This window comes from Oncorhynchus gorbuscha, linkage group LG04, assembly GCF_021184085.1.
Source record: "Oncorhynchus gorbuscha isolate QuinsamMale2020 ecotype Even-year linkage group LG04, OgorEven_v1.0, whole genome shotgun sequence".
NCBI classification, from domain to species: domain Eukaryota; kingdom Metazoa; phylum Chordata; class Actinopteri; order Salmoniformes; family Salmonidae; genus Oncorhynchus; species Oncorhynchus gorbuscha.
Window position 1 is genome coordinate 11,151,212 of NC_060176.1, and position 13,596 is coordinate 11,164,807.

General features: G+C 42.7%; 2 protein-coding genes across 3 annotated transcripts; both read right to left on the reverse strand.

Annotated features, from left to right (window-relative positions):
• Positions 1 to 1,065: 1,065 nt before the first annotated feature.
• On the reverse strand, positions 1,066 to 9,259 carry LOC124033097 (mitochondrial glutamate carrier 1-like). Of its 2 annotated transcripts, none has more exons than XM_046345028.1 (11): positions 9,185 to 9,259; positions 8,891 to 8,967; positions 8,561 to 8,686; positions 8,359 to 8,414; positions 8,158 to 8,248; positions 7,420 to 7,477; positions 6,978 to 7,038; positions 6,581 to 6,734; positions 6,333 to 6,487; positions 3,622 to 3,697; positions 1,066 to 2,521 (listed from the first exon to the last, which is right to left on the reverse strand). In XM_046345028.1, exons 2-11 carry the CDS (start codon positions 8,908 to 8,910, stop codon positions 2,368 to 2,370), a joined length of 951 nt encoding a protein of 316 aa, XP_046200984.1. In that variant the 5' UTR covers positions 8,911 to 8,967; positions 9,185 to 9,259; the 3' UTR covers positions 1,066 to 2,367. The 2 variants fall into 2 exon arrangements, with proteins under 2 accessions (XP_046200984.1, XP_046200986.1); XM_046345030.1 differs by lacking the exon at positions 8,891 to 8,967 and adding an exon at positions 9,012 to 9,065 and having other exon boundaries at positions 9,185 to 9,245.
• A 2,358-nt stretch (positions 9,260 to 11,617) lies between these two features.
• LOC124033646 (serum amyloid A-5 protein-like) lies at positions 11,618 to 13,477 on the reverse strand. Its single transcript, XM_046345789.1, has 4 exons — positions 12,732 to 13,477; positions 12,508 to 12,613; positions 12,162 to 12,300; positions 11,618 to 11,949 (listed from the first exon to the last, which is right to left on the reverse strand). Exons 2-4 carry the CDS (start codon positions 12,593 to 12,595, stop codon positions 11,811 to 11,813), a joined length of 366 nt encoding a protein of 121 aa, XP_046201745.1. The 5' UTR covers positions 12,596 to 12,613; positions 12,732 to 13,477; the 3' UTR covers positions 11,618 to 11,810.
• Between the last annotated feature and the right edge of the window lie 119 nt (positions 13,478 to 13,596).

The following is a 13,596-nucleotide window of genomic DNA, read 5'->3' on the forward strand; positions in this document are numbered from 1 at the left end:
CCCTGGAACAGAGTGAATAATATAGCTATTGCAATGCCCCTTGAGAATGTAATTTCTCAACACATGAAATGTCAGAGTAAATAAGCTAATTGATCACTAGGAAGGCAATTTAAGTCTTATGAAAGTGAAATGTATGGCACTGCCTGTAACAGTAGGCCTACGATAAATTGGATCTAGATTGATATGATGAACTTGATCTAAATGATGGTGGGGCATCTACATCCCCTCTGGTCTGTGTGTGTTTGACAGGCCTTGGCAGTAGATGCTCACCCTCCAGGCACTCACTTCTTTTGTAATCAATGCCCTGATTTGGTTGAGTGCCTCGATCTCCCCATCTCTCATCTCTCCCTCTTCCCCTCCCTTCCCTTCTTCCGATTTCTTATCGGTTTACCCTGTTCCTTGACTCCACCCTGTATTAGCCATATTCTCCTGTGCAGCATACAAAGTACATAATAATAACATATTAGATAATAATAATTAATCATATCAATAATAATCCTAGTACAAACATAACATATCCTTCTTGTAATTGTATTAAATTCTATGAAATGTAGTATACATTAAATGCATGTCGGCTTGCAGCTGCTCCATCTACTGGACAGATGCTAACACCGTAATAACCACATAAGAACGGAAGGTGTAAATAATGTGTCCTCTGTACACAGTGTCTCTGCTTGCTTGTTTTGAAATGGGATCTGAGTGGTATCCATGGGAGTGGAGAAAGACAAACACTGCAGGTGGGAAATGGATCTCCTCCAAATGAGATATTGCCAAGAAAGCAAAAGGACACAAGGATAGCCATGCCCATGTGAACTAGAGAATCTGGCTATTGGATGGACACATGACAATGGTTCCTTAGGAATGAGACAGGCTGACAGAGACAGCGAGATACTGAGATAGATTAATTTGGTGAAGCAAATGCATCAAACAATCCCTCCATTGTTTCCTTGGTTACCACAGTAGGGGAAATGTTCAGATTTCCTTGAGACTTGTTACGGTAGAATGAGGACCAACCACACACTAAAGGCTGTCACACAAATAGAGAGAAAGAATCACAAGGCAACACAGGTAGCACAATCCCATTCATTTTTTTTCAGACAGCAATATATAGGAGAGGAATACATTTTTTCTGTTCTTATTTTACCTCAAATGAATAATACAATATCTGTCAGTCTGTTTTACACCTTCAGTGCACATCCATATTCACAACTACAAACTGATAACCCAACACCCACCATATCTACAGGGGAGGGAAGAGGGGTGGCGACATAAAAGTGCTTGGACGTGCATTTGTCCTCCTGAGAAGAGGGAATAACGGTCCAGGGAAGAACCAGCACAATATAGAATCTAGGTTACTATGTTACAGGGTCATACAGGGTCTACAAATGTACCTTTCAGTAATGATAATGGCAATGGGCTTGCACAAATGTCAAGGGTGAGTTTTTATCTTTTTGATTTGATGACTTGACTCTGGCTGAGTGCTGTGAGTGAATTGCCACTCTCAGAACCGTGGGGTGTATTCATTACGCAGATTCTGTTGCAAAATGTTTTGTCTGTTGCAAAATGTTTTCTAACAGAAACCATTTACTTCAAACAGAAAACATTTTGCCCACGAAAGTGAGAGTTTCTATCAGACAAATTCAGGCAGGTCCCTGAACTGACATCTAGTTACAAAATGGTGCCAACATGGTGGCTGGGGAACTAATTGCAGGCAATGTTGACTCTTTCAAGGCCCACAGCTTGAGTACATCGTTTCCAACATCTGCCAACATCTTATGTTATCTTTGGTAATCCTGAATAGTGAATACACCTCAGATCAGATCTTAGTATGACTGTGATGAAATACTCAATGCATTCTTGGAAGAAGAATGCAATTCTAAAGCTTCTTTATGGATGAAGAGGGAAACACCATTTGGAAAGAGGTACAGAAGCTGTGCAAAACAGCCACAAAACCACAACAAAAAATAGCATCAATACAGACAGAAGATATTACAGTACAGTCATGTTTGACAGATTTATATATCATGATTGCATCATCTTAGTAAAAACAATAAAGATAATTCCATGACAAAACCTTGATTAAGCACAACTAAAAGTACACTTGAAATGATATTGAATATCATATAGTTATAAAAAAGACCTAAATGTAAATATTTACTGTAATTCATCTCAGGTAGGGGATATAATAAATGATGACCTATCAGAACACCCTCAACAGGTGCAGAGAACAAACTTTGGTCTAGAACACACACACCGTTCTGTCTCTCTCTGACTAACTCCTTAGGGCTTAGGCTAATGTGGGCTGTGTCTGAAAGGAAAGTGACAGATTCCCTGGCTCCAATGTGGGCTGTGTGTGAGAGTGCAATACTAGTTGTTCTGTTGAGGCAGGAAGCTGAGAAGAAACTCTCCCACTCCCAGGAAGTAGACTACCTGTGCGATGCCAAAGAGGGGAGCAATGACCAGAGCACGGCAGTACGCCCCCTTCAGGAAAGCAGAGGGACCCTCTTGGCGCAGAATCTTCCTGTTAAACAAAAGGGTCGTGATATAGGGGTGTATCTACAGTACCAGTCAAAAGTTTGGATACACCTACTCATTCAAGGGTTTTCTTTATTCTTACTCTTAATTGTAAAATAATAGTGAAGACATCAAAACTATGAAATATCACATGTAATCATGTAGTATCCAGAAAAGTGTTAAAGAAATGAAAATATATTTTATATTTGAAAAAAGTAGCCACCCTTTGCCTTTATGACAGCTTTGCACACACTTGGCATTCTCTCAACCAGCTTCACCTGGAATGCTTTTTTGAAGGAGTTCCCTGTGCACCTGTTGGTTACGTTTCCTTCACTCTGCAGTCCAACTCATTCCAAACCATCTCAATTGGGTTGAGGTCAGGCAAAGGGTGGCTACTTTGAAGAATCAAATATATAAAACATATTTTAATTTGTTTAACACTTTTGTTTATTACATGATTCCATAGGTATCACGTTTCAGGTAAGACCCAGATGCAGACAATGTCGAAGTAACAACAGTTTATTAATTCGAACAGGGGCAGGCAAAAGGCAGGTCAAGGGCAGGCAGAGGTCAGTAATCCAGATAGGTGGGGCAAAGGTACAGAACGGCAGGCAGGCTCAGGGTCAGAGCAGCGGGAAAACTAGGAAACACCGGGAAAGTTAGGGAACAGGAACAATCGAGAGACAGGCTCCGAAAGAAAAACGCTGGTAGGCTTGACGAAACAAAAAGAACTGGCAACAAATACACAGAGAACACAGGTATAAATACACAGGGGATAATGGGGAAGATGGGTGACACCTGGAGGGGGTGGAGACAATCACAAAGACAGGTGAAACAGTGTTATTTCATAGTTTTGATGTCTTCACCATTATTCTATAATGTAGAAAATAGTAAAAAATAAAGAAAAAACCTTGAATGAGTAGGTGAATCCAAACTTTTGACTGGTACTGTATATTCTAGCCTAAAAGGCCTTCTCCGTTTATTTCATAGTACCAGTAGATGTTGTAATGTTCTACCATCAGATAATATGGATATAATCGATCAGAAAAGGCCTGTCAAAACCAGGAGGGAAGCAGTGGAAGAGTTAGAGTGAGAAGGAGAGGTTACCTGATGCAGTCTGTCACTCCGCCGTAGGTGTCCTCCTGACTTCCCCGTGTCATGGTCTGAATTCTGGTCTTAATCACTATGACACACATACTGTATCAATAGGCTTACAGGGCACATGGCAGGCATAATCAAATCACATTTTATTTGTCACATGCACTGAATACAACAGGTAGACCTTACCGTGAAATGCTTACTTACTAGCCCTTAACCAACAATGCAGTTTTAAGAAAAATAAGACTTAGGGCCTTTCTCTGACACTGACTGGTACATAGGTCCTGGATGACAGGAAGCTTGGCCCCAGTGATGTACTGGGCCGTACGCACTAGCCTCTGTAGCACTTTGCAATCGGAGGCCGAGTCGTTGCAATACCAGGCGGTGATGTAACCAGTCAAGATGCTCTCGATGGTGCAGCTGTAGAACTTTTTGAGGATCTGAGGACCCATGCCAAATCTTTGGGGGAATAGGCATTGTCCTGCCCTCTTCACGGCTGTCTTGGTGTGTTTGGACCATGATAGTGTGTTGGTGATGTGGACACCATGGAACTTGAAGCTCTCATTCTGCTCCAGTACAGCCCCGTCGATGAGAATGGGGAAATGCTCGACCCTCCTTTTCCTGCTCGACCCTCCTTTTCCTTGTTGCCCTGGCACCACACTTTCAGGTCTCTGACCTCCTCCCTATAGGCTGTCTCATCGTTGTCGGTGATCAGGCCTACCACCGCCGTGTCGTCTGAAAACTTAATGATTGTGTTGGAGTCGTGCATGGCCACACAGTCATGGGTGAGCAGGGAGTACAGGAGGGGACTAAGTATATGCCCCGTGTTAAGGATCAGCGTGGCAGATGTGTTGTTGCCTACCCTTACCACCTGGGGGCGGCTAGTGAGGAAGTCCAGGATCCAGTTGCAGAGGGAGATGTTTAGTCCCAAGGTCCTTAGCATAGTGATGAGCTTTGAGGGCACTATGATGTTGAACGCTGAGCTGTAGTCAATGAACAGCATTCTCACGTAATTGTTCATTTTGTACAGGATGGAAAGGGCAGTGTTGAGTGCAGTAGAAATGGCATCATCTGTGGATATGTTGGGGCGGTATGCAAATTGTAGTGGATCTGGGGTTTCTGAGCTGATGGTGTTGATGTGAGCCATGTCCAGCCTTTCAAAGCACTTCATGGCTACAGACATGCGTGCTACGGGTCGGTAATCGTTTAGGCAGGTTACCTTGGTGTTCTTTGGCACAGGCACTATGGTGGTCTGCTTGAAACATGTAGGTATTACAGACTCGGCCAGGGACAGGTTGAAAATATCAGTGAAGGCACTTGCCAGTTGGTCAGTGCATGCCCGGAGTACACGTCCTGGTAACCATCTGGCCCTGAATGTTTACTGTTTAAAGATCCTACTCATGGGCCTCCCGAGTGGCACAGTGGTCTAAGGCACTGCATCGCAGTGCTAGAGTCATCATTATGGACCCATGTTCAATCCCTGGCTGTATCAGAACTGGCCATGTTCTTCCCAAAGGGCGGCGCACAATTGGCGAGGTTTCCTCCAACACATTGGTGCGGATGGCTTCCGGGTTAAGTGGGTGGGTGTTAAGAAGCACGGTTTGGTGGGTCATGTTTCAAAGGATGCATGACTCGACGTTCACCTCCCGAGCCAGTAGGGGAGTTGCACCGATGAGACAAGATCTAAATGAGGGACAAAAAGGCGGTAAACTTTTTTTTTTAAAGGTCTTAGTCACATCGACTGCTGGTGCTCTCATCTATGCTTCAGTGTTGCTTGCCTTGAAGCACGCATAGAAGTCATTTTGTTCTTCTGGTAAGCTTGTGTCACTGGTCAGCTCACGGCTGGACTTCCCTTTGAAGTCCGTAATAGTATGCAAGCCTTGCCACATCCAACGAGCATTGGAGCCGGTGTAATATGACTCAATCTTAGTACTGTATTAACACATGGCCTGTTTGCTGGTTCATCTGAGGGCATAGCAGGATTTCTTATTGGCGTCCGGGTTAGAGTCTCGCTCCATGCCCTACCCTTTAGCTCAGTACGGATGTTTCCTGCAATCCATGGCTTCTGGTTGGGGTATGTACGTAATATTCCTCAATGAAACTGGATGAGTTCCGGAACATATTCCAGTCTTTGCTAGCAAAATAGTCCTGTAGCTTAGCATCTGTGTCATCTGACCACCTCTGTATTGAGAGAGTCACTGGTACTTCCTGCTTTAGTTTTTGCTTGTAAGCAGGAATCAGGAGGATAGAATTATAGTCAGATTTGCCAAATGGAGGATGAGGGAGAGCTCTGTATGCGTCTTTGTGTTTGGAGTAAAGGTAGTCTAGAGTTTTCTCCCCTCTTTTTGCACATGTAACAGGAAAAACTGATTTTAGTTTCTCTGCATTAAAGTCCCGGTCACTAGGAGCACTGCCTTCGGATGAGTATTTTCTTGTTTTCTTATGGCTTTATACGGCTACGAAAATATAGATGAAAACTCTCTTGGAAAATAGTGGGGTCTACAGCTTATCATGAGATACTCTACCTCAGGTCGGCAAAACCTTGAGACTTCCTTAATATTTGATTTTGTGCACCAGCTGTTATTGACAAATAGACACAGACCTCCACCCCTTGTCTTACCGGAGGCAGCTGTTCTGTCTTGCCGATGCACGGAAAAACCACACAACTGTATACACACTCATACCTGTATACACACACACACACACACGACTGTCCTTACCATCCACAGGATTAACTGCCACAGCAGCTGTACTGCCAGCGATGCAGCCTGATGCAAAGGACACATAAAAGGGAGCGGGGCCATCAGCCCCACGGCCACCAAGACTGTTCAGATTGGCAAACAGGGGGAAGTAGATTATGGAGAATGGCACGTCCCTAAGAGAACAGAAGAATGGGCCATCAAATGTGAATCATCTTTATTTGTGTGTGTTCTTGCAAGGTTTCCATTGTGTCTTCTTGCAGATGTACCTCAGGAGTGTGGCCCCCAGGCCCTTGTAGAGCCCTGCAATGCCCTGGCTCCTCAGCAGCTCCCGAGTGAGCTGCATTGCTGTATGGGACTTCAACTCCACTGGGCCCCCAGGGGCCCTAACTGCAGCCTGGGACATCAGCTTCCTCTGAGCCTCTACATGTGTCATAACACACACAACATCGTCAGGATCATCAGTGTGACATCATCAGTCAAGTAATAAAATAACTATTTTACATTGATACAATAACAATGCTGGTTGTTACGGGTTCTAACTGATCAGATCTCTGTGATCTGTTTGTGTTTGTTTGGCTGACAAGATATTGGTTAGTCATGAAACATTGACTGGGAACAGGGGAACATACAACCTCCTCTCTCCTTCTTCTACCCATCTCTCACCTATCCGCCCTGCATCCTGTAACTGAATCTTTAGCATCTCCATGGGAGTGGTGATGATGACCTGCACCAAGAAATGGAGAGACAAAGAGATGGAGAGACAAAGAGATAGAGAGACAGAGAGATGGAGAGACAGAGAGACAGAGAGATGGAGAGACAGAGAGACAAAGAGATGGAGACAGAGAGATGGAGAGACAAAGAGATAGAGAGACAAAGAGATGGAGACAGAGAGATGGAGAGACAAAGAGATAGAGAGACAAAGAGATGGAGACAGAGAGATGGAGAGACAAAGAGATAGAAAGACAGAGAGATGGAGAGACAGTGTGACTGTGTTTCAGAAGAGTTCAAATACCCAGGCAGACACAAAACTATTGTGCATAATTACTGTTGAGCCACAAGATGGTAGCAGAAAGCTGTCTGAGGCTGATACCCAAACTGATCTTACCTGACATGTACCAGCACCACAACCCGCCAGCATCTCCCTCAGCAGGCTAAGCTTCTGACTGAGAGAGAGAACAAATGTCATAATTATTTTGGTTCAATGACTTTGCTCATTTCCCTGGATGTTCTGGTGTTATCTTAAGTGATTTCCCTACATTAAACAAAAGGCATACAACATAAAACTCTCTGTTTCTATACACATAGGCCATGACCATAAACACACATAAAACAATACACATACCATTAGTGATACACATAAAGAAACATGCATAGACAAGCACAAACACACACAAGCACTCACACAGTCTTAGAAACATGTTAATAATTCACCAGTTCACTAGCACAGGTCACTCAATAATTTATCAGCCATGTTGTTACTCCCCATGGAAATGTTGAGGGATGCTAAAGATAGCCCAGGGTTGTCATGCGGATAATGCTGCAGGGGCCTGTGGGATTGGTCCTATCATCCATGCTGTGTGTTTACAAAATATTTATACTTCTAACGTATTACCACTAGATCCCAGCACATAGTGAGATATTATTACAATCCTATTTGTGATATGTATATCAAATCCAAACAAGAAGTTAGTTAAAGCTGATATAGTATATAATACATCTTTCAAGTACATCTGTTCAAAGAGATCAGAGTGGGCAAGAGGTTGGTGTACCAGTCAGTTACGACTGGTGTAGGATTGTATTTGACAGGTAGGTGTTTGAAAGACGCCTCTGAGCACTTACTCACCCATCCTTGGACAGGTGCTGTCTAAAGAAGTCATTGGCAGCTAGTTTGATGGCCTTCTCTGGAGTGACCAGAGTCAGGTTCACAGCAGCACCTAATGGTTAAAGTAATAGAGAAACACAGAGTCATGAACAAAGAACATGCTCAAACCTGTGTGCACACACGCACACACACACACACACACACACACACATTTTGTCCTACCTCTGTACATGCCAAAGTACCCCTCTGATTGGATGGTCTTGATAAGGCAATCTGACCTGTGTTGTGAACACAAAGGATTACTGTGCAAAGACCTCAGAGAATCAACCAGAGGTAAGCAGATACTACAAGCAAACTGCAAGTTTGTTTTATCATTTCTAAATGAGAATGGTTAAATGTGTGTGTTGAACAACATTGTACATACATGCTGGTGTAGAGACGGGAACCATTTTGCTGGTTCTGGAGACGGGTCTTGGCTAGGTCAATAGGAAATACACATGTCACACCAATCAGTCCAGCAATTCCCCCGTTGATCAATTTGGCAGGTAAACTGAGAGGGAGAGAAAGAGAGAAGGGTGAGAAGGGATCAAAAGGTGACAATGACCAATCAATAACAAAAGTTAAAAACAAGAATGAGAGAGCTGGAAAATGGTGGAGGAATTAGTTCAAGACTCAAACTGGAACATCAATTAAAAAATTTGATAAAATCTTCTCAGATTCATCTGTTTCCATCAATATTCTTATCCGCACTTACCTGATCTGCTTGTCAGCCATCTATCTGAGACACAGTTACCTTAGCAGTTTCTCTGTCTGTGTATCTGTAAATGTGACCTGTAAGGAAAACAATGGATTAGTGGAAGATGGATGGAGAATACCTCAGTCAACCAGCCAATGTTCAACTGTCAGTTTCAGTCAGCTGTGGAGGAGAACTGGAAAAGAACAGAGTACAAATCCACATCAGAACAGTATTCTGACACTCAGTTAAAGCTTTGAGAAACATCTGTGTGTGGAGAGTACTTGGCTTATCCCTGGGCATAGTAGCATTTACCTCAATGTCGTGTTGGCTGGCTACCTGAAATGAAGAGTGTTCATTCATTGAGCCATGCTTTCAGAAGAATATGACTGTACAGCCACCCTCCTTCTGGACCAATCACATCAATCCTTCCTCTCCACTCCTCCCTCAACCCTAATTCTATCCCAAACTCTGCTATTTCCTCTACTCCTACTCCTCCCAGATCTCTCCTGATTTGTGTGTGTGTGCATTGTATTTGAATGGAGCAAGAGAAAGCAGAGAAAGAGAGAGGGAGATGGGACATCCAATACTGTGATTAGAAATTTGGGTGTATATCTGTTTGAGGTCTATTCTGTCGGCGCACAGCACTCCTTCTCTCTTTGCAGGCATGTAACAATATATCTTTGACCGAATATTTCGCTTTGTTTTCTTTATAAAAGGATCTACTGTGTGTGTGTGTGTGTGTGTATGTGTGTGTGTGTGTGTGTGTGTGTGTGTGTGTGTGTGTGTGTGTGTGTGTGTGTGTGTGTGTGTGTGTGTGTGTGTGTGTGTGTGTGTGTGTGTGTGTGTGTGTGTGTGTGTGTGTGTGTGTGTGTGTGTGTGTGTGTGTGTGTGTGTGTGTGTGTGTGTGTGGGGGGGACTTGGTCATAGAATAGCACCTAAGATAAGGCACAGGAGTGGTCTGTCTACTCAATGTCTGCTTTTCATTTATATGTACAGTATGAGCTCATGTATTTTTCATTGCCAGGAATGGATTACATGTGGTAATGGAGAGACTTACCACATCTAGTTTGTTAATACATCATAAATAAATACTTCCACATAACACTATACCCATTCCACCACCTACCTGCCTTGCACATTCAGATTTGAGTGTTATGATTGTCAGGTAAACCTGACTTAACATAATTCACCCCCGTTAACTACACATCATTGCTCACCCGGTGAACCTTCCACATAAATGTATACACAGATCGGGTGTTCAATACATGATGCTTATGTTTTCCTTGCTGCATTTCAGGGCTCATCACATCGATGCTGAGTGAAGCAGAACCCTGTTGTTACCCATTTCACATCTCAGGTAAAGTTAATAATGATATAGCGAAATCTATGATATTTGAAATTGCAAAATCTATTGCTATTGACCTCACTTTGAGCCCTAAAGTTCATATTTTCAAATTAAGAGTGCCAAAAAAGAGAAAATCTAGGAAAGCAAAATCACTCAAATACCTGAGTTACAATTCCTCTGTGTTACAATTTCTTAGCTCGTCTGTCTGTCTGTCTGTCTGTCTGTCTGTCTGTCTGTCTGTCTGTCTGTCTGTCTGTCTGTCTGTCTGTCTGTCTGTCTGTCTGTCTGTCTGTCTGTCTGTCTGTCTGTCTGTCTGTCTGTCTGTCTGTCTGTCTGTCTGTCTGTCTCGCTCGCTCACTCTGTTCAAAGTCTGTACCAATAAGCTGGTACAGTACTTTGAACCATACTCTCATTGGTTGCTTGTGTGGAGGTGTGGTCAGGCTCATCAAAACATTATATGTCTGTGCATATTTTACAGTACGCCTGTAATTCTGCATTCTGTAATAATGAGTGGTTATGTTCAAAAGCCTAGCTGTATGCATATTATCTATCTGTGTTAACTTATACATAGCCTACTCATCTCACCTCCGGTCTCAATAGAGTTGCATAGTATGTTAAATTGAATCCTCATTCAAACTGTCATGTTCCATTGATTAACAGCAGGGGCATCCATCCTCTCCTCTTTGGCCTCTCTCCCCATGCTTCTCTTGTGATGTCACAACAAGGATAGCCTGGCACCAGCTTTGTTCCAGAGCATGTCTCTATTTTCACAAAGATTTCATCAGTGACCCTCAATGATTAACAAATACACTGAAATGGACATGGCAGATACCAATCTTATAATTGCAATTTATCATGAACTGACCTAACACTTTTTATCCTCCTGGGCCAGCTGTTCATGCATATAAGGTACCTGCAGGCCTCCTTACTTCCCCTGCACCACTAAGTGGATTCCCTGCTATATCGTTACACTCAACAAATTGGCTTGGTGGATCGTTGTTCAGTTAAAACAGCATCTATTGGATGTAAGTGAGAAGGGGAGGACACGGTGTGTGTTGTGTTGGAGAGAGGGAGCTTAGGGAGGAGCATGGGGATGTGCAGAGGCAAAGAATTGTTGTTGCACCCTCAAAGTTCACATCACCTCTTCATCTGCATTAATCTTAGCCTCTTGTCTCCTATGTTTCTCAGCTTCTTCTATGTCTACCCTATGAAAAACATGTACTATGTACGGCTACCCCACTGTCCAAAAGTTCCTCTTTCTAGTTGTAAAGGGCTGACCGGTTGCCAGTTGAAGGCTGGGAAAATGCCAACACCAGATCATGAGTGTACATTTCAGGATTTCAACATTTCTTTCCAGCCTTCCCAGTCATATCATACTGAATACAGAAAGACATTCGGTCTCTGGTTGTGTAATCACTTTATTTTCGCAACACTTTTGAAATACATTGTATACTAAGTTTCAGTACCATGTACCTGTCTATTAGCAGAAATAATTTTTGAGAATGACATTTTTACCAAAAGCAGTAATTAAGTGCAATATGTTTGTTTGGAATTTGGTCCTTCAGTTTGGCTAGTAACCTCCTTTTTGCAGGTTCAGTAGTTATTGGGGAGTCCTTGGGGTCTGAATCGATTGGGGTCCCCTCCATTACGTCCCCAGCGGTTAGCCTCCTGGTCAGCTGCTGAGTCCTCGTGTCCTCGACCACTGGAACCCTGAACCATCTCCCGGCCATTACTGAGAGAGGAGAAAAATTACATAAGTAACTCGCCAACCACAGTAAACCAATAATGGTAAAATTGTCTTTCTGACCAGACCTTTTTTATATATTTTTTTACAAAAAGTGGCATAAAGATCTAATTTGAGAAAAGAGAATGTTTTTATGAGATAATTTGATGAGCAACTGAACCACATTATAAGCATCACACAGATATTTGAGAATCACCCACCTGATGACTGTTGCTGCCCACCTGCCCCCTGGTCCTCTCCTGGCAGCATCATAGTTGCCCCGAGCGTGAAAGTACTTGTCTGAGTTTTTCCAGTTGGCGTCCTTCATGTCGCCATATGCACGCCACATGTCTTTAGCACCTGCAGGGTCAGGAGGACACAGATGTTGAGTTTGACACTTTCAATGAACTTAACAACTTTTCAAACCACTAGCCTCAAGAAATAACAATGACTTTAAAGGAGTCCTCAAATACAGTACATGTCGCTCTTGATAGATTTGTTGCTACTGGTTTCTGTATCTATTTCTGTCAACAATGAAGAAACAATGATTAAAGTGTATAAACGGACCTCGAGCAGCTTCACCAGGGAAGCGGTACCATTGAGCTTGAGCTCCTACAACGAGGGTCAGAACAAGTCCAGCTAGAAGCAGCTTCATACTTGCAGATGCGACAAACTGAAGGAAACACGAGGGTGAGAGAGAGCATAGGCCACTATATGAATTGCTAACATATTTACAGATCATTTATTCAACTTAAACTCAGACTGCCTCATATAAGAGAGTTATCGCTTACCTTCTAGCTCCTTAGTTAGTTAGTCAGTCAGGCAGTTTGAACTCCCTTGTGTTTTGTGTTGGTTTGTGGTCTGCAGCTTGTTCTTATATTCCACTCAGACCAGGGAGGAGTTCTGTTTTTCCAAAAGCTGGAATTCCCTAACTTCGTCCTCCCAAGCTATTACGATCAGAAGTGTATGCCCGGGAACACAAGATGAGAAATTTCCAGGTCATGACAAGATGAATTAGAGGACGTGCTCTGAAGCCTTGGGCAATAAGGAGGATACTCCTCAATTGTGTAACTAGGCCTACAGCTTAGAAAAACAAGGCATCAAAATGTGATGCGTCTGTATTAATAAGACTAATGGGGGAGCAGTTTGTTTTTCTGCTTTTAATGTCGTAATTGTCATGATGGTTGAGGTTCCAAAAGTTTGCCTCTCACCTAATATGAGAGAATGATTCCTTATGGTATGATTCATTATAGACTACTATAGTAGGGTAGAATACAGGTATTTAATAGACATAGACATGAAAGGCAATTTGCATGTCCACATCTTACAGTTGGCACCTTTATCTTAAGGGTTACACAATTACTGCTCCCCCTCACACCTATGCTGCTGTTCATTGATTATTGATTTCCATTACCATTAGTATCCTACTACTGGTCACAATGGCTATTTTTTACAAATCAAATCAAAATGTATTGGTCGCATACACCTATTTAGCAAATGTTTTGAGGGTGTAGAGAAATGCTTGTGCTCTTAGCTCCAGCAGTGCAGTAATATCTAACCATTTACAACAATACACACAGATCTAAAAGTAAAATAATGGAATTAAGAAATATATAAATTTTACAAGCAATGTCAGAGACTGAAGTATATATATAT